Below are 25861 nucleotides of genomic sequence, written 5' to 3'. Positions count from 1 at the left end.
GACAGTGAAGTGCATTAGACAGTATTTTGGATACTTTCATACATTTTCCAATATATTTGATAAACAAATGTACATACATTTATTTTTGTATAGTACATTTCTATGTGTAATATTCCCCCATACATTTAAAATGAATGTATTTAAAAATATATTTTTCATATTAATATGGCAATATATTCTGAAACACATTTTAGTGTTTGGGATGTATTTTGACATGTATTTCAAATGTGCATACATATATATATATATATATATATATATATATATATATATATATATACTTTTTTTTCATATGGTTTCTAGCCTGTGTCCACTCATACTGGGGAAGTGGCTGTAGTTGTGATTGTGTGTGTTTAAAATGGGACAAAATCACAGTGCATGCCTGGTGGGAATCTGCCCGTTTAAAGTGTCCAACAATTTTGTGTCTGACCACCACGGAGTCAGTAACACTTCTGTCCCCCTCTTCACTATCCATAATTGGAAAGAACCACCGCTGACCAGATCTCACACTGTCGTATGGTGACCAGATATTTGGTTGGAGGTCTGCTCTCAGCACAGTGGTGACACTGTCATGGTCGTGTGTGTGTTGTGTTTGTACGAGTGTATCAGAAATTGCTGTGGTTGCTGGAATTTTTAAATGCTGTAGTGTCACTGCTGTGCTGAAAATTGAGGACCACCCAGTATGATATCTGATCTGTGGTGGTCCTGTGGTAATCCTTTTCCATTAATGAGTGGGGTATAGGGAGTCTAATAAACTGACAGACTACAGTCTATAATTGTAAACCTACACCTATATGGTTGGTGTTTCTGATAAAATGGCCACCCCACCCTGCTGGACCAGCACAGACCAGCATGAATGGTCTAAGCTGGTTTATGCTGGTCTGATGCTGGTTTAGCTGGTCACCCAGTATTGTCATGCTGGTTGACCAGCACACAACATATGCTGGCTTTGTGCTGGTCTATGCTGTTTTTCCTAGCAGGGCAAAAAAACTAATACAGACAGAGAGAACTGCCTTTGTCAGACAACGAGGGGTTAACTAGAAGCAGAGGGTCCATCCCTCTTGTGGGTGTGAGATTCATCCCCCTCTCTAGACTGAACAGTCCCACCACACACACTCGTCCACCAACAGGGACACTCACATGGAAAAGAGGACCCCAGCACTGAGACCTTTCCTCCACTACAGAACAGGACTAATTATGAGTTATGGATAAATATCATATATGTTGCGTTCAGAGCGCCAGGATGGAACAATGAATGCATTCGGTCCCACTTAGACAAGACTTGGACAAAACCAGTTGTTGAAGCTGTTTCCAGTCTGATTGTGGATACTAGGAAAAGTATCAGCAGATACACACCTGGGCAGCGATGGCTTCAGAACGGCTGAGCACCTCTCAGTGGCTTGAGGAAACCACAGCGGCGTCCTGGACGAAGGTGTAGAGCTTCGACCGAGGCTTAGTGGACGTCCAGGGAGAACTACAGTGTTGGTGAGAGCTGAAGGTCTGTGGTGTGAAGCATGGTGGCGGAGGCATCGTTGGTCTTCGTACTCTGCAGTATACTGATGACCGCGAGGGCACTGGTGAGTCGTTTTTAAGTTGGAAAATTGCTGTCTGTGATTTTGATTTTAGGTTGTTGTCATGCTGGTCAAAAGTTAACCACTTTTTCCTGTAATCTTTTTTATTCAATGACTACAAATTATATATATCATTTATTTGGATTGATTTTTTTGCGTTGAGATTCGATAAGGCATTCTGATTATGACTTTAATCTGGATATTAATTCTAATCTTTAATTCCAGATCTATATAGATTTTTCAGATGTTTAGAATCAGCTCTGTTTATCTGAAATTTCCTCATTTTTACAGATTATACCAAATAAGTTATAAAGCACTAGCATCATAATACAAACATGTCGTACTGTTATTTTTTGACAAACTTGATTTTATATCATTGAAAACATTGATTTCAAACTTTTGAATGGTAGGGAAAAAACAGCATAGACCAGCATAGCTGGTCATTAGCAAAACCAGCATATGATGTGTTTTGGATGCTGGTATGCTGGTCAACCAGCATGACCATGCTAGGTGACCGGCTAAACCAGCATCAGAAACAGAGAACATCATCAAACGCATTGTGTTTTGACTGAAGTACCAGTTAAGCTTGGAAGGTTTGTGTTTGTGCCGTTACCAGATATATTACTTTAGAGCTAAACCCCAACCTTGGGGTCCACATGTCTACTAAAACTAGTTAAGTTGCTACAAGTGGTCAATTCCTGGGAGGCAGAGTACAGTTTAATGCTGCTTTAATGCTGGAGAGTGGACCCTGATCTGCGTGTAAAGCTCAAAGCAAAGGCAAACAAATACTGACCTAAATAATCAGGGCAGCATGCAATACTTAATCAAACATGCACTGAATGAGGCAGAACCTTTAACCTGAATTGTGAAAGAAAAGTTGAATTCTCATTTTATTATATTTAAAATAGAAAAAGAAACAAAAAATACATAACAATTAATGTACTTGGCAATAGTAGATTACAACAAACCGCAGGGGTACGATTGTTTCCATAAGTGTGTAATGAAAGCATGTTTTGGTGAAATATTGCATTATTTAATAAATGTGAATTGTCTTCAGGTCTTCAGTAAGTGAGGAAAACTAATTCTTACCCATAAACACACCACTTTAGGATAATGGCAGTAAGTTTACTCGTAAAGGATGGGTTCCCTTTTTAGACTCTTGGTTCCTCTACATGGTTCTTCCTCATTTTCTTAAGGTGTTTCTCCTTTTGAGTTGTGGTTCCTCTCAGTGGTTGTTCCTCATATTCCTAGAAAGTTTCTCCTTTTGAGTCTTTTATGTTAAATGTGCTTTTAAGTGTGTTATGTTTAGTGTTAAGTGTTAAGTGAGCTGTTCACAAAAGCAGTACTTTGCTGTTAGCATGAAGGTATGAGTGCCCAAGCTTTCTTTTGAGATTCATCATGTTGGTCAAGCATTAATTAGAGCAGCTAGTCATCATATCGACTTCACTTTAGTGATCGAATGGCTTTTTGTGCTGGATGACCGTACATGCTAACTGTAAGAGGCTGCTAAGACAGTCTACACACTTATCGATCTCTTCAGTGGAGCACATAATCACTTAGTCACGAAAATGATTGAGAGACTAAAATCAATTAAGACACATCCTCATCATGACACCTCCTGATTGATTCAAACATATTTACCATTTAATCTATAAGCTATAAATTATATTATCTCCAAAAACAGATGCAAAGATTTTTTGATGTTCAGTTATTTTGATTTTGCTGTAAGTATTGATAAGTATTAATGTATGAAAACATTGGCCCAGCAGACCTTTGGTTTTAGCATGATGCTTCACACTCTCTCATTATCATTCAAGGCCTGCGATATATAAATATATAAAGGTACTCTTCCCATATAACAACTGTTCCGGCACGTGGGACCATAAAAAAGCCTCTTGTATGTTCATAGTGGTGGTATATGTGAACAGCTATAACATTAAAACCACCTCCTTGTTTCTACACCCACTGTCCATTTTATCAGCTTCACTGACCATATAGGAGCACTTTGTAGTTCTACAGTTACAGACTGTAGTCCAAACTGGAAATCAAGGAGGACCACCTACACCAGAAACTCACTCATTGATTATATATCAGTGGAACTTTCAGTCCAATCAAAAACAAATCCACTGAATTCAGCTCGACCTGGACAACATTTATTAACGTCCTACAACAGCAACTCCCCAAACCTGGTGGCTACTGATAGTAATAACCCAACCGCTAGACTCACGTTCTCGTAGTTCGCTCATACATATATGTCACAAAACCACAAAACCACGGGCCTTTCCACGAACACCCCCCCTCCCACTCACACACATATGCACACACAGACCCACAGACCCACAGTTATTATTATAAATTTTGTATTGCCTTATGTATGAATGTTAAATATGTATACACTCATTTGATTATTTTTTTGTTTGTTCATTTATTTTTCTTTCAATCACCTGTCATTCATTTGTCCCAATACTTGATACACAAAACAAATAACAAAAACTCATATTGTTTATGATGCAGGAAAACCATTAGCTGACAGTCTGTCACGCATCAAAAATATCCCATTTCTATGGACGTCTGGAGAGGCCATGACGTGGCTAAATTTTTCAACTTTTGTTATCTTGGGAGCACCAGATAATTAAGTCGTGATCTCAAGATAACAACTTTTATTACCTCGAGATCACAAGATAATTAAGTCATGATCCTAAGATGACAAATTTGTTATATTGAGATCACAAGGCAGTTAGGTTGTTATCTTGAGATCACAAGATAATTAAGTCATGATCCTAAGATAACAAATTTGTTATCTTGAGATCACAAGGCAGTTAAGCTGTTATCTTGAGATCATGACTTAATTATCTTCTGACCTCAAGATATCAACTTTTGCTTTCTCGGGAGCACAAGATAATAAGTCATGATCTCAAGATAACAACTTTTGTTATCTCGAGATCACAAGCTAATTAAGTCATGATCTCAAGATAACAATAAAAAAAGATCACAAGACAGTTAAGATCTCAAGATAACAACCCTGAAAATGATAACTACCTCTTGGCCTCTCCGGACGTCCATAAATTTCACCTCATTGTCTCCAGTATTTTTGCTGCGTCTCCCTCTTCCATGTTTGTCTTAGGCAGTAAATATAACTGAATGCTTCCTCCCCCCTTTCAGTATTAATGTTGGTTCCTTGATCTACTCTTCTCTCTCACTCTCTTCTGAACACACACAGACACTCTTGCGCCTCCTCTTTCTCTTTCCAGCAGCCAAATGGTCAGCGAGACTGTGAGGCAGTTGCCTCTCCGCTACTTTTGCCCGGTGGTTGTGAAATGTATTTAGGGCACAAAGCCTCTTGTGTTTGCCCCCTCCGCCTTTATCCCCTCCGCAGCAGAGCGAGAGACGAGGCTTGTCCCGGGCGAAAGGTCAAAGATGGTTCGCCACATATTGCAGTGCGGTGAAACTATTTTACAACAGCTGGAGGCAGCCGCTCAAGGGTGCGCCAGATTTGGCTCCGGAGACAAATTGTCCTCCTTGAAAACCAGTGATGAGATGGTGGCAGGCGAGAACCATCCATTACAGCACTGTGCGAATGTCCAGATTTGGTCCAGGCCTTTTCAGGTGCTTTTATTTACAGTGACTCGCAGAGCATAGCTGTTGGGCTGTCTTGCTCCCTGCTGCCTACAGTTGGGCAGTGTTGGGCAGTTGAGTCACTACAATTGCATGATGGTAGTGTAGCTATTTTCCAAATCAAGTAGTGAAGCTGTCTTGTATGAAAGAACAGCATTGTTTATTCACTACAGGGTGGATAAATGTATGATTACATATACTGGTCAGGCTTAACATTAAAATGACCTACTTGTATCTACACTCATTGTCCATTTTATCATCCACTGACCATATAGTTTCACTTTGTAGTTCTACAGTTACAGACTGTAGTCCATCTGTTTCTCTGCATACTTTGTTAGCCCCCTTTTTACCCTGTTCTTCAGTGGTCAGGACCCCCATGGACCCTCACAGAGCAGGTATTATTTGGGTGGTGGATCATTCTCAGCACTGCAGTAACACTGACGTGGTGGTGGTGTCTTAGTGTGTATTGTGCTGGTCAGAGTGGATCAGACACAGCAGTGCTGCTGGAGTTTCTAAACACCTCAGTGTAGCTGCTGGACTGAGAACCAAAAATATCCAGCCAACAGCGTCCTGTGGGCAGCGTCCTGTGGGCAGCGTCCTGTGACCACTGATGAAGGACTAGAGGATGACCAACACAAACAGTGCAGCAGCAGATGAGCTATCGTCTCTGACTTTACATCTACAAGGTGGATCAACAAGACAGGAGTGGACAGTGAGGGGACACTATATGTTTAGAGTATATACACACACACACATATATATACATATACATATACATATATATATATATATATATATATATATATATATATAAATAGTGGCAAAATATATATATTGCAATTACATGTGTGTATTATAAACATCCAGGCATTGTGATGGACATTTAGAAGCCCACTGAAAGTAACCTGACCATGTTATCTTACTTACTTTACCTTAGGTTGACTCTGATGATGTCATTACTCGGGATGAGCAAATCTTCCTCCTGGTTGGTGCACGGACGAAGTGTGAGAGGAGCATTCGCGCCCAGCTGAGCTCGGTACGAGGTACGTGGGCAAAACCCTGGGACAGACTGGCCTCACAGTGTCTCATTAAATTACAGCACAAAGCAGAGCACAGTTTATTGCTCCGTCAGTGTAGAATAAGCTGCGGGAGACACTGCGCTTTGAAGGACAAAGCTCTTTTATTGAACAGGAAGCAAGAGAGAACTGATATGGCCGGGAAGCAGGCCGGTCACTTCTAGCCATACGCTTTCACGAGATCACAAGATAATTAAGTCCTGATCTCAAGATAACAACTTTTGTTATCTCAAATCATAAGATAATTAAATCCTGATCTCAGGATAACAACTTTTGTTGTCTGGAGATCACAAGATAATTAAGTCCTGATCTCAAGGTAACAACTTTGCTATCTTCAGATCACAAGACAGTTAAGTTGTTATCTTGAGAACACAACTTAATTATCTTGTGATCTCAACATGACAACTTTTGTTATGTCGAGATCACAAGATAATTAAGTCTCAACATAACAACTTTTGTTATGTCGAGATCACAAGATAATTAAATCCTGATCTCAAGGTAACAACTTTGCTATCTTCAGATCACAAGATAATTAAGTTGATATCTTGAGACAACAATCCAGAACATTATAACTACCTCATGCCTCTCAGGTCTTCTGTAAATTTCACCTCATTGTCGCTAATATTTTTCACAATTTTTATTTACAATAAAATCTCTCCAAAAACGAGCGCGGTGCCTCCTAAGAGCCTCTGTGCATGGCCTCTCTTCATAGCCACGCCTCCTGCACTTCCACGGCAGTGCGAGTCAGTAACGGAACGCTACAGTATGACATACTAAAACCTACGATGCAGATGCCGAATGACTGCAATTGGTCAGTCACAGTGTCCTACAGTTGTAAACAACTTAAAATTACAATTATAAACATGACCCTAAATTTATATCTACTTTATTAGAAACACCTAACTTGTACTTCCACTCACTGCCCACTTTATGAGCTCTTTGTGGGTCCACCTTATAGGTGCACAGTCGCAAACCATCTGTTGCTGCAGTTTATCAGCCACACTCTACCCCATTCCTCATTGGTCAGTTTCTGACCACAGGACAGCTGTTGATCAGATATTCAAGTGGTGGACCATTCTCAGCACAGCAGTGACACTGCATTGTAGTGTGAGTGGCACCAGTACGAGCGTCACTGCTAGGTTGAGAGTGGTCCGCCACCCAAAAACGTCCAACCAAAAGCAGCTTTGTGGTCAGACACTGATCATGAAGGACTAGGGAATGGCTAACACAAACTGAAGGGCTACAGTACGCCCAACTGTATGTCAGCAAGGAAATAATTTGGTACACAGTAACATAGAAGTAAAGTAATGACATGATTTTACTAGAAAGTAATAAGTAACGTAATCTAGAACTGGGAAATAGGACAATATTTATCGTTATTGTGATAAATTACATCACAATATTTCACAGTATGCTTTTCTGAGTCAGTTCTTAAAAATCACTTCCCAACTGCATGTCTGAATACAATGAGAGCACAATTAGTCCTGTTTAACTGGATTAAGTGCAGCACGGTGTGTAAAATGTTGAATATGAATAATTGGATTCAGTTTTTGGTAGTGTTTTTAAAATGTGGTACTACTTTGTCTGATTTATCAGATGTCAGAAAAGATAAATCAGTACACTTTGTGCACTGTAAAAAAACTTCCTGAAGTGCTGTGATATTACATTTTGCCATATCGCCCAACTCTAACGTAATCCCTCAGTATTAGTAATTTGTAATGGATTACTGTTTCTGAGTAATTACTCCAACACTGGAGTGATCTGTACTAACACTAACAGTAGTACCATGCTGAGCTGCTGCAGTGCTCTAATCTGACTGAAAATACACAGTTAGCTTTGGGAGTGTAGCGACAAATGTTTAGCATTCCTCTCTCTTTTTGTGTTTCTCTGCTGCACTTTAGTAACTTTATTTGATTTTCCCTCTCACAGGCCAGAGCATCACACCAAGAGAACCTTCTCCCCATAATCTAGATTATGCCTTAAACCCTTAAAATCCCAGTCTTATTACATACTAAGGCTTATTATTCAGTAGCTACAGGGACTTCAATGCAAACTGGCTGAGCTATTCTTAGGTGACAGAAGTGGGTAATAAAACTTTGGGCCCACTGGCGTATCCTAACCCTCACCCAGGCCCTAATCCTCACCTTAGTCCTTAACCTTAAACCAAAACCTAATCCTAACCCTCACCCAGGCCCTAATCCTCACCTTAATCCTTAACCTCAAACCAAAACCTAATCCTAATCCTCATCTGAGCCTGATTTTAACACTAGTCCTTAACCTCAACCCAAAACCTAATCCTAACCCTCACCCAGGCCCTAATCCTGACCCTAACCTCAACCTCAACCCAAAGCCTAATCCTAACCCTCACCCAGGCCCTAATCCTGACCCTAACCTCAACCTCAACCCAAAGCCTAATCCTAACCTTTGCCTAGTGCAAAGACCACCCCTACGCCTCAGACAAAGCTCCTAAGAGCAAACCTGCAGTGAGAACAGCGCTGTAGTTAATCAGTCACAATGACTGATTAATATGATTTTATTAATGCAAATATACAAAATCCATCTTTGCTGTAAACACCATATTTTATCTATTATCAAACATGTATGTTCCTACTGAGCGTCTTGTAAAGCCATTTTTAAAAAATAAGAATATGTTTAAATGTTTATATAAGAATATGTCTAAATTTTCCTTTGTTTTACTGAACCTTTTAGTCTGATAGCACTTTGGATGCCAAATGGCCTGAGCTGAAACTTTGACGGGCATAGCAATAATAACTGAAGGAGGCAGGACTTTTTTGCAGTGACTCGGTTGCTGTTGTATCCCGATGGTTGCTAGGGCATTGCTAGGTGGTTGCTATGGTATCCCATAAGGTTGCTCGGGTGTTGCCAGGCAGTTCCTATGGTATTCCCAGGTGGCTGCTAGGGTGGTGGTTGCTATGGAATCCATGATGGTTGCTAGGGCCTTGCTAGGTGGTTGCAGTGGTATCCCAGATGATTTCTAAGGTGTTGCTAGACGGTTGCTTTGGTATCTCAGATGGTTGCTAGCGTGTTGCTATGGCATCCCAAGTGGTTGCTCGGGTGTTGCTAGGCAGTTGCTATGGTATCCCAAGTGGTTGTTAGGATGTTGCTAGGTGGTTGCTATGGTATCCCAGGTGGTTGTTAGGATCTTGTTAGGTCATTGCAATCACATCCCAGGTGGTTGACTGGGGCTTGCTAGGTTGTTGCTATGGAATTCCAGGTGGTTGCTAGGATGTTGCTACGGGGTAGCTATGGTGTTCCAGGTGTTTGCTAGATGGTTGCCCATGGTGTTTCTAATAAACCTGCATCATGATGCCACGAGTGTTTCTAATAGACCTGCATCATCATGATTTAAGCTGGGTGGACAAACTTTAGCCCCCCATTCATTCCTATGGGGAAAAGAATTGTCAGCAACTCCTTTACCTTAAGAATAGCTCAGCTTGTTTGCACTGTATTCCATGTAATTACTGAGTAATACATCCATGTGATGCAGTAAAAGTCTTTAAGGGTCTTAAAGACTTTAAGAGCTCGAGATTATGTGAAACATCTGTTGTACCAGGTGTGTTCAAACTTCTGACTATACATTCGGAACGAATGCACCCGGTTACCCTGACCACCCTGAAAGGTGTTTAACTCATCAGTGAAATCCAGTTACGCACTGTAACATCCATTAAACCAGACGGAAACAGCTGGGCTGATTTAGCACCAGTGTCTTCCTGCTGGTTTAAAAGCCCCAGTGATCCAATTTCCTGGACACAACAGCATCCATAAATACAGAAAATGAAATGCCAGGGCCTGTATTGATTACGTTTCCCAGATTAGGACACTTATCTCTAGTCAGATTGTTTCTGCATTGATCTCCTCAGCTGTTCATGTACATTCATTGATCGATTGATCCTGATGTTTTTGTTTAATATGATTGCTCTTGTTTTGTTATGGAACAGCATAGCTTTGATTATTAATAACTTTATTTTCCGGTGGAACTACGAGAGCAATAAGTCTCTGCAGATGTTCTTTTTTATTGTATTGGTGTCCAAAAGAGTTGTTTTGCTGTAGCGCTGGCTTTATGATGGTTGAACACCTATGTAGGCTATAAGAAACATTACTTATGTTTTATAGTATTAATAATGTAAAGATAACATACTGATGTGATTGGATTTACACTGACCAGCCACTTCATTAAAACCACTCAGACCAGCACAACACACACTAATACACCACCACTATGTCAGTGTCACTGCAGTGCTGAGAATGATCCATCACCCAAATAGTACCTGCTCTGTGAGGGTCCATGGAGGTCCTGACCACTGAAGAACAGGGTAAAAGGGGGCTAACAAAGTATGCAGAGAAACAGATGGACTACAGTCTGTAACTGCAGAACTACAAAGTGCACCTATATAGTAAGTGGAGCTGATGAAATGGACAATGAGTGTAGATACAAGGCGGTGGTTTTAATAAAGTTGCCGGCCAGTGTATGCAGACCATTTTGGGCAAGTGGGAAAAGTGTGTAAGAGTAATTTTTAGCCATTGCTTTAAGCAAAAATGTAAGGATTGTCCAATAATAATGTCCTTTCCCTCATCATATTGGACAGTCTTCATATATCTATTATTATTATTATTATTATTATTATGATTATTGATGTTATCACTGTGATATATGCTGATATGACATATGATGTATGATATATTTTTGTGTTTGCACTTGTTCAGCACCTTTGATACACGGCCACGCAGCTTAAAGTGCTTTACATGAAAAACATGCAAATAAAGCAAATAAATAATTTAGCAACAATCTATCAGTTTATGGTTAATTGCTGTATTCCCTCATTATGTTTTCCAGAAAACGACTGTATGCCGGAGTGGGACGGTATAATCTGCTGGCCCAGAGGGAAACCCAGTCAGTTGGTGGCCGTGCTTTGCCCTGAGTACATTTATGACTTCAACCATCGAGGTCTGCACTGCTACATCTGCTGCTTTCTCCGCGTCTTATAATTTATGTTACTTTAATTTATCAAAAACATCTAAAAATGCTATTAGAAGAGTATCAGTGGACGTATTTTTTTTGGTATGTGTTTCTGATGATAAACTACACAAAATGAATTATTTGAATTAAAAATTTGAATTCAGAAGGGATTCCATTTAACTTAGTTGGTTTTCTATTACTATATATACAATGTCTCAGTGTATTTTTGAGTTTGCAAGTTATAAAGTTTTTACAGTATAAAGGCTATAGCACACACAAACGATTGACAGTGCACTATATCCAAACACAAGTATTAGTTGCTGGGACACAGCTGACATCTTGGTTGTTGCCATGCCAACAGCAGAAACAACAGTTGTTGGTCAGTGAGTTCACATTGCCTGCGAAAGTTTGCAAAAAATTGAAGGTGGTGGATAAAACCATTTTCCATTTTTGCCTTCCAAAATATTGGGGTTGATGCGCAAAATCTCATCAGCTGTACACGGGATCGGTGTGCGAAATACCTTTTTCTTCTTCTGGAATTTCTTCTTCTGGAAATGCTCTTTTCCAGTTTGGGAATGTGGTCACATTGACTGAGATCATACACATCTCTTCTTTTGTCTTCGTTTGAGAAATAGCTGACAATTCACTCTTTCCACCAATCAGTTGAGAAACTGGGCGAGTTTTCAGATTTACAAATATGTTACAGAATATTGAAAGTTTTTCAGTGGTATGTTGGGCATAGTTACAGTTGCTAGGCTATGAAGAACAAACAGGGTGAACCAGTCTGCTACAGCGCCACCCTGAGGCAGAGCAGTGCTGCATCTTCAGTAAGAAAACCAAAGACAGAAGCTCTCTGACTGTGGGTGAAGCAGCTAAACAATGAACTTTCCCTGAATTTGTACTTGAGTGTCTGTTTGTCCCTGATGCACAGCATAATGTATCCTTGCATGTGAGCAAATTCATTTAATGAAAAGTCAGTATAAAGGCCTCAATGCCTCATTTTCACCATCCAGAACATCACGTTTTGTGTGCAAGATCTCACTTATTCAGCTTTTCAAATTAATTTATTGACGTGATTCAATCGCACAAGTAAACCACACTTGATGTGAGTCCTAAAAGTTGTAATTTATTACTGTATAGTGTAGTAAATTCTCTGCATTGTGTCCTTCAGGCCGTGCGTACCGTAACTGCGATGCCTCAGGGAACTGGGAGCAGGTGCCCAGCATCAACCGAACCTGGGCTAATTACACAGAGTGTACGACCTTCCTGCACTCTGACCATGGCAGCCAGGAGGAGGTAAGCATCTGTGTTCAGGCCAATGCAGTTATGTATTTAAACAATGATAGAGTCCAGGAAAAAGTTTAGATTCTTCCCTGGAAAATGTGTTTATTAAGCATCCATAAATACAGGAAATGAAATGTCAGGACATGTACTGATTCAGATTCCCAGATCTACAGAAAACTTTACCATTATCACTATGAATTCCATTTTAGCTAGTGTTCTCCTAGCATTCATCAAACGCAGATTCATCCATCAGACTGCCAGATAGTGAAGCGTGATTCCTCGCTCCAGAGGACACGTTTCCACTGCTCTAGAGTTCCAGTTTTGCTCCAGCTGATATTTGGCATTGTGTAATTTGATTTTAGGCTTGTGTGCAGCTGCTCAACCATGGAAACCCTTTAATGAAGCTCTTGACGCACAGTTGTTGCTTCCAGAGGCAGTTTGAACTCTGTAGTGAATGATGAAACAGAGAAAAGGTGCTACACACTGCTCTACTGTTTCACGGTTGCGCTATTGTTGCTCCTAGGCACTTTCATTTCACAACAATGGCACTTACAGTTGTCTGGGGCAGATCTAGCAGGGCAGAAATTTCACAAACTGACTTGTGGCAGAGGTGGCATCCTATGACAGTGCCATGCTTAAAGTCTCTGAGTTCTTCAGTACGACTCATTCTACTGACAGTGTTCGTCTGTGGAGACTGCAAGGCTATGTGCTTGATTTTATCCACCTGTTAGCAACGAGTGTGGCTGAAACACCTGAACTCAATAATTAGGAGGGATCTCCACATACTTTTGGTCATGTGGTGTATGTCAGTCTTTCCAGAGCTAATGGTTTTAACACTTAGGGATAGTACGAAGGTACATTTTTTCAGAATTTTGTTAAATATAACAATATCTGATCGACCTAACGTTATTTTTGTTTGCCATGTTGTAAAATGTGTATCATTTAAAAAGGTACATTAATAAACATCACAGTTAGATGTTTTGGAATACAAACTGGGGGAAAATGTAATTAATAAACTGTTATTTTAGAATGATATTCTTCAAAATGCTTCTTCTGTTGTCCTCAGGAGGTGTTTAAGCGACTTCACCTGATGTACACTACCGGCTACTCCATCTCCCTGACCTCTTTACTGGTGGCTGTGTTCATCCTCTGTTACTTCAAGTACGTTCTAGATTCAGCTTTTTCCATTAGTAAATCAATGTGATGATCAGTTATTAATCTCAGTGTTACCGAGCTCTGCTAAAGCCTGAGTAGACTGATAAATCAATGTGATGATCAATTATTAATCTCAGCATTACTGAGCTCTGCTAAAGCCTGAGTAGACTGATAAATCAATGTGATCAGTTATTAATCTCAATGTTACTGAGCTCTTTTAAAGGAATGATCGATCAATGATCATCCAAATGCAGTTAATCACAGAAAACAGCCTCTTATGGAAGATTTTCAGTCTGATCTGATCATGAGCAGGATTCCAGACTGCTGTTCCATCAGGGCTTGTAGTCTCCAAACAGCTTCTTAGAAATCCACCCTTGTTTAATCTTTCACATCCAGCTATCGAAGATGTAGCATTAGAGTTGGAAGCGAACTCCTCAGAATTGAGGAAACTTGCTTTTGGCTATTCATGTGCATGAGTGAGGCCTCAGTACCTGTATCTCTATCTGTACAGAGCATGTGACAACCATGGGATATGAACTTTGAGGCCTAGTTTCGTATCAGTTATCAATCAGTGATCAGTATCAGTAAATCCTGGGATGAAACATCCAGCGCAGCCGCATGTGTCTCTGATCTGGTAATTAGAGTTTGATGCAGGTTTGGACAAGAATGATGGAAAAAGTCCTGTAGATTCAGTAGAAGAAGTAGATAAAGCAGTTGCAGTGGAGAGTTCGGCAGGCAAAAAGGTTTCTGGACTTCACTCACCTCACCTGAGGCCAGCCGTCATCTTGTGAGCCTGAAGCTGGAACTTACTGGTGGTTTATACTCACTCAACATTCAATCTGTCTCTCTCTCTCCTTCTAGACGTCTACACTGTACTCGCAACTACATCCACACCCATCTGTTCACCTCCTTTATATGTCGAGCGGTCAGCATCTTTGTGAAGGACGCTGTACTCTACGCCGTCACAGAGCGGACAGAGGGGGAGTTTGGCATGGTGGCACCCAGACCTCCAATGGTAAGCACACATTATACATGCATACTGGAGCTTGGAATATTTGACATATTCGCCCAAACCCAACAGGAGCCAACTGCTCATGTCAGGTTTGGACGTTTTTTCCCAAACTGGCCAGGTGGATTTTGTTGCAGATTGCAACCAACTGAATACCCCTCCCTCACCACTCCCTTTCCAAGCATGTAGTGGAACCGTGGCCAGTAGATTGGTATACTAAATTACCTGTCCAGCAGAAAACAGGAAACACTCGTGAAATCAAGTTCTTCATGTTTTCACTTCTTTGATGATGATAATTCACCCTAAATAATGCTAAATATTAAGTATGATCCCCCTTTTTCTCAAAATTTGCATTCTCAGCTACCACTGATTCTTCTTCTTTCAACATCCTCCAACCGGTGCTACAGCGCCACCAAATTCAAGCTGCCCCAAGACGACCTCTGTTGGAAAAGAAGCCGCTCCCTATGTAGATATATATCATTCTAAGCTCACGAAAACACCAGGATTCATAGTAACACGTGATTATACACTAATGAAAAATACATACTTCATTCTGCTAATAGAGCCACCTAAATCTTACACACTGCACCTCTAAGGCCTACTGTTACTAAGAAGACCAAAGCAGATACATTATCAAACATTGCTATATCACACTGCTGTATCAGTGATCGGATCTGCAGCAGACATGGGATTTGGATTTAGTGCATCGTTAAATATGAAAATCAATTGTATAATGATGGGGCAAATGCAACATGAGTCAGGCTCGAGTTTCCTATTCAGCGTCTCCCAGCATTTCCTTCTGCTTTAGTTTTACTCTTTATGTTATTCTTCATTTTAAAAGTACTATTAATCTCATGCTGGAGTCAGCCACTCATGTTGGTGACAGAGTTTAGCACCAAGGCCTACGCTTGTGAGAAAATGGATGCGCCTGGAATAATACAGCAAATCGATTCAGTAGTTTGCTATATCAGCACTGCACAGCACAAGAAACAAGGCATTATGGAAAGTTTATCCTAAAGAATTTGGGGAGTTTATTCCTTTGCTTAAGGAATAACTTCTTTACAGCTAAATTTAAGCTTAAAGTTGATTATTTTCTTGTCATATAATTGTATTTTTTATGTATATTGTATGTTTTTATCTGTGATCTAATGATTGTCACTAAACTATAATTTAACAGGCGCTATAATTAGAAAATACCAGGTTTTATTTGCCACTTTGGGCAATTAAGGGCCATTTGTGGTCATTTTTGATGAGAATTTTGTTGGACTTACAAATTTTTGGACTTGGAAAACTTGATGATGTGGATCAGGTCGGATCAGGTTTGGACTTAAAGTTGCCAGGCTTTGGACCCAAAACTTGGTGATGTGAATTGGGTTGGGTCAAGCTCGGGCAAGAAAGTGCTCAGGCTGGTTTTCAGGTTCAGAACAAAATTTCAGGGCCCATTTACCATTGCAAAGTTATAATTGCCCAGTCTTTACATTCAAATGTGCCACTAATGCTATGTATTTGGGTAGCCTGAACTATTTTGGTATCTTCTTTGCATTTACAGATACGTAAGCAGTTAAGAGTGTAAGAGTGCAGTTACAGATAAGCAAGGTTAGATTTACAAAGAAAATGTTTATAATCTGTGTCTAAAAGAAGGCTTCATTTGGAAAATGAAGGATACTATTCTTTTCAGACTGAGTATGAGTATGTTTTTAATACTTGCCAATACTGAGTCTGATACCATGAGTAACCTACTTAGATTATGGAGTTGTTAGTTTAAATGAGTGCAACGTGCCTGCACAGTTAAATGATTCAATTCTAGCTTATTTCAAATGACGTTCATTAGCTAGCTATGCTATATTAGTCACCTTGGATCGAGTAGTGCTGCAGTGGAGAAGAGGTTTTGTTCCACTTTAGAAAAGCACTTCTGCACAACTGTAGGTAAAGTATGTTTCATAGTTTTGATCCTCATTTGTCTTTTTCAACAAGAGTCTCTGCAGCACAGCGACAGCAGGAATCACATCCGAGGCTGGTGCATCCGAAGAGCTCACGTTTTGAGTTTTATGCCTTGTTTTGTTGAGGTGTAGCTGAATTTTTTTCTTTTTGTCTCTAGCCTCAATGTCTCCAACCATACTGGGGAAGTTGTTGTGACCGTGTGTTAAAAAAAAACAGACTAAAATCTCACAATGTGTGCCTAGAGGGAACATGATGGAATATTAGCTGCATATACGTTAAAAGTAAGTATCTAAAAAAGCATCTGAAGTCAATCCAAGTGAAGTTTTACCTTTAAAGAATTACATACCATCCACCAGTGCTACCGTCCTGCTGCGATGAAATGGTGAAGGTCAGTGACAAACTGGCAGTTACGATTTGTTCACGATAATTCCTGCATCACATGAAGACAGCGACACTAAGAATTTGTATGAAATGAGAGAGTGAATATGCTGGATTGGTCAGACTCTGTTCTGCACACATTCACGTTTGTCTCTGTCTTCTCTTTTTAAATTTGCCTTGCATTGAGATCAGGTGGGCTGTAAACTGGCTGTGACCTTCTTCCTGTATTTCCTGGCCACCAATCACTACTGGATTCTGGTTGAGGGGCTGTACTTGCACAGTCTGATCTTCATGGCCTTCCTGTCCGATAAGAATTACCTGTGGGCTCTGACCATCATTGGCTGGGGTGAGGAACCACTTTCCATCTGTAACAGTGATTTGATGCAATCTGACACTAAAACGTCACTTAAGTAAAAAGTCATATTTAATCCCTGTTTTGTTTATCTATGAGACAGAAGGCTGCATAACCTACACTTAGTAAAGACATGGGTTTTAAATAGAGGCTTAAACATTTAAAGGATGCATGATTAAAGGGTTCTTTGCGTTGTGAAATGGTTCTTCAGATTGACAGAGAATGTGCTGTATATGGTTCTACATAGAACCAAAAAGGTGGTCTGCTCTTACAACGTCAATCTTGTAACAATAGAAGAACGCATATGCAGCACATTCTCCGCCAATCTGAAGAACCATTTCACCATGCAAAGAACCATTTCAGCGTGCAAATGATGAGTTTTCATGGTTCTATATAAAACCACTGTCTTTACTAAAGAACCGTTGAATAGTCATCTTTTTTAAGACTCAACATGTCTAAAAAATGTTATAAATTTAGGCCCAATCCCTTGTTTTATTTTTACCCCTACCGCTTGTTTTTGAGTGCAACCTTGTCCCTTGGAACTTTAGTTATAAGCGCAGTGGTTCTTCCTTCTGAAATGGGACCCTCAAATAAAAAGAGCATCACTTCATTAACAGCTACTAGCGCTGCTCTGTAGGCGACCCTGCCAGTCTGCAGTGACAGCAGAGGAGGGTAAAGTTCAGCTCCTCACTGCTGGGCTTTAGTTACATTTAGGACATCATATGCCTTCAAAGAGGGGGGCAATTATTTATTATCACCCACCCCTAATTCTTCAGTGATATGAAGCTGAAGTCAGATATTCACCAGATTCTTGTTCGAAATTTCCCGTTCCACCTTAAATGGAGCAGCAGTTACATTCTGGCACTTCAGGCGTCAGAACTGCTGGACTATTTAAGGTGGAACGGGAAACGAGATTTTTTACGCTTGTTATGAAGAAAAGGACCATAATAAATTGAAACAACATTAAACTAAGATAATACAATGATTATCGTCATTTTTAAACAGAGAAAATTTTCACATTTGTGGGTTTCTTTGGTCTCTTATTCAGCCATCTTTTATCCAGTTTTTCTTTTTTTCTCATAACTCTCTGTTTGGAGTCTCTGAAAAACCTCCGTTTGGAGGGTCATGTAGCCCCAACACTTCGCTCTACCCCTCTATCTCAACAAAAATCAGGACACCCTACCCCTAGGGTGTAGGGTCAATGGAGGGCCAAGGGTCTAAGTGGTAGGGGTGAGGAGTGAAACGGGATTGGGCCTTAGATTTTCACTTCAATGTGAGTCAGTGGTTACTCAGGATTTGGACCTGTCCATCATGCTCTGAGAGTTGTATGAAGTTTTTTCTCCACTGTAGGCGTCCCTGCGGTCTTCGTGTCGATTTGGGTCAGCGTTCGAGCCTCACTCGCTGATACACAGTAGGTTTTGAAGCAAATGCTAAAACACACACACACATGCACATATACATCCAGAGGAGAACTGTATTGTTTTAATGTTGCTCTTTGAAGGCTCAGGAGACTTGGTGAAAACGATGATTCCGTAGGACAAATAGCATTAGACAAAAAGGAGACTGAGATACAGAGATAAAGGAGAGATGAGAGTGTAGTTGCAGATAAAGATGAGTGTTAGTATCTTGGCAAATCTGAGCACAATGTGTGACCTTATAGAGGTCTCTTCTAAAACTGAAGATGAGCCACATGTGAGATTACCGGAGTCTTTTTCTCAGGACAAAGATCTGAGCAGAAGGAGACCTAAGCAGAAGTCTCCTTGTTTTTTCGATCTGATCTCATGTTGTTGAGAAGAAACTGCAGAGATATTAAGGAGAGCTTCTTTATTTATTATTTCCTGTGCATGTGATTATTCACACTAAAACTATTTGTACCAACATTGGACTTTCAGATGTTGGGATATAAGTGCAGGAAATCTGAAATGGATCTATCAAGTTCCCATCCTGGCAGCCATTGTTGTAAGCAAATGCTTTTTAAATATATATTTTATATTATAACCAGCTACACTATTAGAATTGCCTCTTTCAGAAGATCAGGGGAATTTACATTCAGCGCCCGCTTTATTAGGAACACCTGCCTTATACTTCCACTCACTGGCCACTTTATTAGAAACACCCACCTTGTACTTCCACTCACTGGCCACTTTATTAGAAACACCTACCTTGTACTTCCACTCACTGGCCACTTTATTAGAAACACCTTGTACTTCCACTTACTGGCCATTTTATCAGAAACACCTACCTTGTACTTCCACTCACTGGCCACTTTATTAGAAACACCCACCTTGTGTTTTCACTTACTGGCCACTTTATTAGAAACACATACCTTGTACTTCCACTCACTGGCCACTTTATTAGAAACACCTTGTGCTTCCACTCACTGGCCACTTTATTAGAAACACCTACCTTTACTTCCACTCACTGGCCACTTTATTAGAAACACCCACCTTGTATTTTCACTCACTGGCCACTTTATTAGAAACACCTACCTTGTACTTCCACTCACTGGCAACTTTAATAGAAACACCTACCTTGTATTTTCACTCACTGGCCACTTTATTAGAAACACCTACCTTGTATTTTCACTTACTGGCCACTTTATTAGAAACACCTTGTACCTCCACTCACTGGCCACTTTATTAGAAACACCTACTTGCGTTCCACTCACTGCCCACTTTATGAGCTTCACCTACTTTATTGGTCCACTGTATAGGTGTCCATTTACACACTGTAGATTATCTGTAGCTGCACAGCAGTGATACTGACATGGCAGTGTGCTGATACGGGTGTATCAGATACAGCGGCCAGACGAGCAGTTCTGTGGTCAGAAAGTGACCACTGATGAGGGATAGAGGAAATTGTGCATCCACAGAGGGGCTACACCAGTCAGGGAAGCTCCAAGGGAGGAGTTTTCTAATAAAGCGGACGAGGAGTGTGTTTTTAGAATAATTCGCCTAAACAGCCGTCTGTTTACACTGCTTCTGTTATACGCTCTTATTCTCATATGACGTCTCTTTCTAGGTAAACTTCTTTCTCTTCCTCAACATCATCCGAGTTTTGGCATCTAAGCTGTGGGAAACTAACACAGGGAAACTGGACCCAAGACAGCAGTACAGGTCACTATAATTACACCCACACGCAGAGACTAGTGATGGGCATTCTGGCTCTTTTCAGTCAGGCAGATAAAAGTCAAAGCAAAACAAGGCGTACTTGGAAAAGACGGCTAAGAATTACATGAAAACCGGCCCTCAAGTACAGACAAACTTACACAAGATGCAGCAGGTTTAGGCATAGCGATAATGAGGGGGCAGGGCCGGAATATTCCAGGGTGATCCCAGAATAGGGTTGTGTACATTTCATCGTACACCATCATTTGATTCAATTTGATCTGATTCAGAATTACCTTTAAAAATACACTGTAATTAACACTAATGTGACTGTGGCTGACCAAACACGTCAGATGTAGAGCCAAACACACACACACAGAAAAGAAACCCAGAGTTGTGCTGTATTTGCTCTGTGTGCTTCACAGGAAGCTTCTAAAGTCCACTCTGGTGCTGATGCCCCTCTTTGGTGTCCACTATATGGTCTTCATGGCTCTACCATATACAGAGGTCACCGGGATGTTATGGCAGGTCCAGATGCACTACGAGATGTTCTTCAACAGTTTGCAGGTGAAAACCAAGTCCTTTCATGAATTAACACACACACATACACACACATTTACTAAATGTACATAGCACTTAATTTACTCTGTCTATTGTGTTGTACTGAATCGAGTTGAAGTGTAGTAGATGTGGCATAAATAATGCACGTCTACTGGACCGAATGAGCCTGAGGAGGAAATTTTGGCCAACGTGGGTTTGAAAATACTGCGGTGTGGCAGATTTTGACCCAAGCCAGCACAGGCACTGTCATTTCTGGCCACCAAAATTGCAACTGGCCACAAATGTGGAAAATGTTTCCAACCAAATTAGCAATATGCTGCCAATATGCCACTAAACTGCGCTTACATGAAAATATTAATAATTTCTATTATATGATCATGTTCTTCTGTCTGCTATTTTATCTGAAACAGACCTAAATAGACAACCAATAAGAAAATTGTGGCTTGAAGAATCCCTTTATGTGCGTGTGTGTGGTTTTCATGCTTTTCTTTCTCTTTCCTCCAGGGCTTTTTTGTGGCCTTCATCTACTGTTTCTGCAATGGAGAGGTTAGTTTTTTATATATACTTCTAATTATGCTAGCTCAATAAATGCACTTATTATTACAATCATTATTATTATTACCAACCAGTAAAAGCTCACACTCTTCTAACCCGACTTCTGAAATGCCTGTGTTAATAACCATTTATCAAATGACCCTGAGATCCCTCCACCTTTTTTGGATTTACACTGACTCCTTTTGTTTACCAACTGTTGGATTGTTGGATTTAGGCTAAGAAATACCTTTGTTTTGATGTCAAAGACCAGAAAAAAAAACATTGCAAAAATGTGAAAGATGATTTTCCTTTCAACAAAAATAAAAGTGTACAATACAACAACAGATCATAATAAAAATCTTTGTTACAAACACAAATGCAGTTTGGATTGAAAGTCCAGAATCTGCACTTTCCACAGAATTTTCATTTGTTACAATGAGTTATGAGCAGGGGCATAGCTAGAACCTTTAGAATGGGGGGGGGGCGAGGTAAGACCCAGAGATTTGAATGGGTAGGCACACTGCTAGGAAAACACAAAAAAATCGAGATAAAAGAGCATTACTGTATTAAAATGACGTAAAAAGTGATGTGGCATGGTGGTGCAGTGGGTAGTCACCTCACAACAAGAGGGGTCTGGGTTCAATTCCCCGGCCGGGTGACCAGGGTCCTTTCTGTATGGATTCTGCATGTTCTCCCTGTGTCTGCGTGAGTTTCCTCCCACGGTCTAAAGACATGCAGTCAAGCCAACTGTAGATGCTAAATTGTCCCTATTGTGTCTGTCTGTATGTGTGCCCTGTGGTGGACTGGCTGCCTGTCCAGGGTGTGTCTTGCTTTCCACCCAATGAGTGCTGGGATATGCTCCTGCAACCCAGAAGGATAAGCAACTTAGACTATGTGTTTGGTTTCTCTGTACATAATGAAGTATTTCATTAATTACCAAATATTTACAACGTTCATAAAGTGTTTTGCCAAGAGAAAACTAAATGATAAAACTGTGTTGATGGTAAATATGAAACACTTATATGTTTTAGTCATTCACAAATAAATTATGTGTTTAAATGATGTAGCCAGGCCTTAGAAGGTTTTATTTAGGCTGAGTCTAATGATTAGATAGCTAGCCAGACAGCACTGTAAAGGCCCATGTGTCAAACACAAGGCCTGCGGGCCATATCAGGCCCATGCTACAATCCTATTCGACCCACAAAATTATTTTAATGTGCATTTAATAGTAGCCCATTTCACTATGAGCTCCACTACAGTTCCCAGCATGCACTGCAACGTACTATGTGCTCCCACCCCCTGCCCAGATGCCAGGTGTCTAGTCCAAATGAACGGGTAGTTTTAAAAAACCTCCTGTACATTGGGGATATTTAAAGAGGTTTAACTGCAGCTAAAGCCGTCTATTGTTTTATATAGAACATTATTTTTATTAAAGTTCCTCATTTTAAAAGTGATTATTGTTTTAATGAATCACATTTTAGGTACAAGCAGAAGTAAAAAAGGCGTGGCTGAGGCGGAGTCTCACTCTGGATCTCAAGCAGAAGGCACGTGTCACTAGCAGTGCTGGGGGCGGGAGCTGTTACTATGGCGGCATGATGTCCCACACCACCACCCACAGCGTTTGCCTGAGCGTGAGTGGGACTAAGGGCTTAGCCCTTGCAGGCAGTGCCCTGGGGATCAAGGGTCAAGGCCATCACCAGCCTCTTGCCAACTTACCAGGGTACGTACCCAGTGATGCTGAGACTACATTACCCACAACGCAGTACCCTGAGCCAGTCTTCAGACAGGACGACAGGGTGGGTGTGCTATATGATCGGAATGGGGGAGAGACCATGGGACATAAAGAAGAGGAAGAGGAAAAGGAGCAAGACCCCTCACTGTACTTCGTACCCAAAGATCGTTCCAGCTCCGAGTCTACCAAAGACTTGGAGACTGTTCTGTGAAGGACTCTGGAAAACTAGGCATGTTACTGTCACAGTGCATTTCCATAGTAACATAAAGAGAACACCTGAGTGAGATGTTGTTAAACCTCGGCTTACTGTCTGGGTTTTGTCTTCTCGAGTAATTGTGACTTGTCAAATGTCTGAAACCGGCTTGCCATGGAAAACCGACATCCCAGGTGATCTATGGAAACAGTAATATTGCTGCATCCGGTGAAAACAATACTGACTGTGTAGTTTGTGAGAAACTCTTCCCTTGTATCTCCACCTTCTAGTTGTACAGTTAGACTGTAAACCATCTATTGATGTGCTCTTGGCTGGATACTTTTGGGTGGTGGTCACTGCTGTGCTGAGATGCGACCACCACCAAGATAATATCTGGCAAAACTGCAGTGTTGTTATCAGAAACTGACCAATGATAATGAATACAGACTAGGGTAGAGGTGGGCTGATGAATTGTCCATGGCAACAAATACAGTCTTAAGTTGTGGACCTCTACGGTAAGCTAACTAGCTACAATATGTGTCCAGAAGTATGTGGACACCTGACCAACACATCTATATGACCTTGTTGGACATCCCTTTCCAAAACCATGGGCATTAATGTGGAGATGGCCCCCCTTTTGCTGCCATAAAAACACTTTTCTGGGAAGGCTTTCCGCAAGATTTTGGAGTGCTTGTGGGAATTTGCGGCTATTCAGTTAAAAGAGCATTTGTGAGGTCAGGCACTGATGTTGGATGAGAAGGCCTGGCTCACAATCAATGAACAAGTTCATCCTAAAGGTGTTCAGTGGGGTTGAGGTCAGGGCTCTGTGCAGGCCACTGGAGTTCCTCCACTCCAAACTCGCCAAACCGTGTCTTTATGGAGGCCAGTTTGTGCACAGGGGCTCAGTCATGCTGGGAACAGGAAAGGATCAAACTGTCCCTGTTGTCTAAAATGTTTTGTGTGCTGTAGCATTAACATCACCCTTCACTGGAACTTAAGGGGCCCAATCCCTGATAAACAGCCCCAGTCCATCATCCCCCTCCACCACACTTTACTGTTGGCACTATGAATTCCGGTAGGTAGCGTATCCTGGCAGCTGCCAAACCCAGATTTGTTCAGAAGGCTGCCAGATAGTGAAGCATGTTTCATCACTCCAAAGAACACATTTTCACTGCTGCGGAGTCCAGTGGCGGTGTTCTTTACCCTACTTCAGGCGACGCTTAGCATTGTGCATAGTGATCTTAGGCTTTTGTGCAGCTGCTCAGCCATGGAAACCCATTTCATGAAGATCCCAAGGCACAGTTCTTGTGCTGATGTTGCTTCCAGTTTGAACTTTGTAGTGAGTGCTGCAACAGAGGATAGGCCTTTTTTATGTGCTACATTTTTCAGCACTTGCGGCCCCACTGAGTGTCTGCATGGCCCCCCAAGACTGTGCTGTTGTTGCTCTATAGTAGCACTTACAGTTGTCTGGGGCAGATCTAGCAGAGCCGAAATTTCATGAACTGACTTTTGGCCAACATGGCATCCTATGACAGTACCACATATAAAATCTCCAAGCTCTTCAGCACCACCCATTCTACTGCCAATGCTTGTCTGTGGTGACTGCATGGCTATGTGCTTGATTTTATACACCTGTTACTAACGGATGTGGCTGAAACACCTGAACTCAGTAAATAGGAGGGGTGTCCACATATTTTTGTCATATAATGTAGTTTTCTGGTGTGTCTAAAGATCACAACGCAAAGCATTTTGTGGATATTTGCATGGATGCAAGCAGAAACCTTCAGGAATAACTTTTAGCCTTTTGAAATATACCATATGTGTCTGAAGAGCTAGCAGGGCCCTAGTAGGAATAGCATGTTGCTAGATAGCTGCTTCACCTTCTGTGTTAACTGTTTTTTCTCACTGAAAATTCACAGAGGCAGGACGTTCATGGTCTTTTCAGTGTACTTTACATGCTTTTTAGACTGTGCTCCAGGCTAGAGTATGGGAAGTGTATCAATACGTGGAGAACCAGGCCCACCTCATGATCATTCTTTGTCTCAATCTATATTTTGGGACTTTAAAGCTCTGCACTCTCATTGAATGTACTGCATGATGGTATATACTGTAGTGTCAGTCATTTCCTTGGCTTGGTGCTCATCGTTACTGTAAATTTGCTGCTTATCCACTATTTTACGTCTAGATCTTTGCAATATATTACATCTGTTCAACAGCTGATTTCCAGACCGGTTAAAGAATAGAGTATTGCTTCTTATAGGGTATATGCATTGTAGAGAAAGACTGAATATCCCAGGGTATGAGAAGTTGCAAATGTATTTCACTGACTGGAATATGAATATTACAAATTAAAAGGTTCCACTTTTGTAAACTGG

General features: G+C 40.9%; 1 protein-coding gene across 3 annotated transcripts; it reads left to right on the top strand.

The window, feature by feature from the left end:
- The first annotated feature begins 1101 nt into the window (after positions 1 to 1101).
- Positions 1102 to 25861, top strand: pth3r (parathyroid hormone 3 receptor). 3 transcript variants are annotated; one of them, XM_036573224.1, is made up of 13 exons: positions 1102 to 1577; positions 6124 to 6229; positions 11118 to 11228; positions 12412 to 12536; positions 13591 to 13685; positions 14541 to 14694; positions 17200 to 17353; positions 18710 to 18770; positions 19252 to 19318; positions 20381 to 20475; positions 20892 to 21033; positions 21532 to 21573; positions 23043 to 25861. In XM_036573224.1, exons 1-13 carry the CDS (start codon positions 1515 to 1517, stop codon positions 23502 to 23504), a joined length of 1677 nt encoding a protein of 558 aa, XP_036429117.1. In that variant the 5' UTR covers positions 1102 to 1514; the 3' UTR covers positions 23505 to 25861. The 3 variants fall into 3 exon arrangements, with proteins under 3 accessions (XP_036429117.1, XP_036429118.1, XP_036429119.1); XM_036573225.1 differs by lacking the exon at positions 1102 to 1577 and having other exon boundaries at positions 6131 to 6222; positions 23043 to 23504; XM_036573226.1 differs by lacking the exons at positions 1102 to 1577; positions 6124 to 6229 and adding an exon at positions 10641 to 10677 and having other exon boundaries at positions 23043 to 23504.

Source organism: Colossoma macropomum, unplaced genomic scaffold (genome assembly GCF_904425465.1).
Source record: "Colossoma macropomum unplaced genomic scaffold, Colossoma_macropomum, whole genome shotgun sequence".
Classification (NCBI taxonomy): domain Eukaryota; kingdom Metazoa; phylum Chordata; class Actinopteri; order Characiformes; family Serrasalmidae; genus Colossoma; species Colossoma macropomum.
Note: the sequence above shows the minus strand (reverse complement) of the source record. Positions and strands in the feature narration are given on the sequence as shown.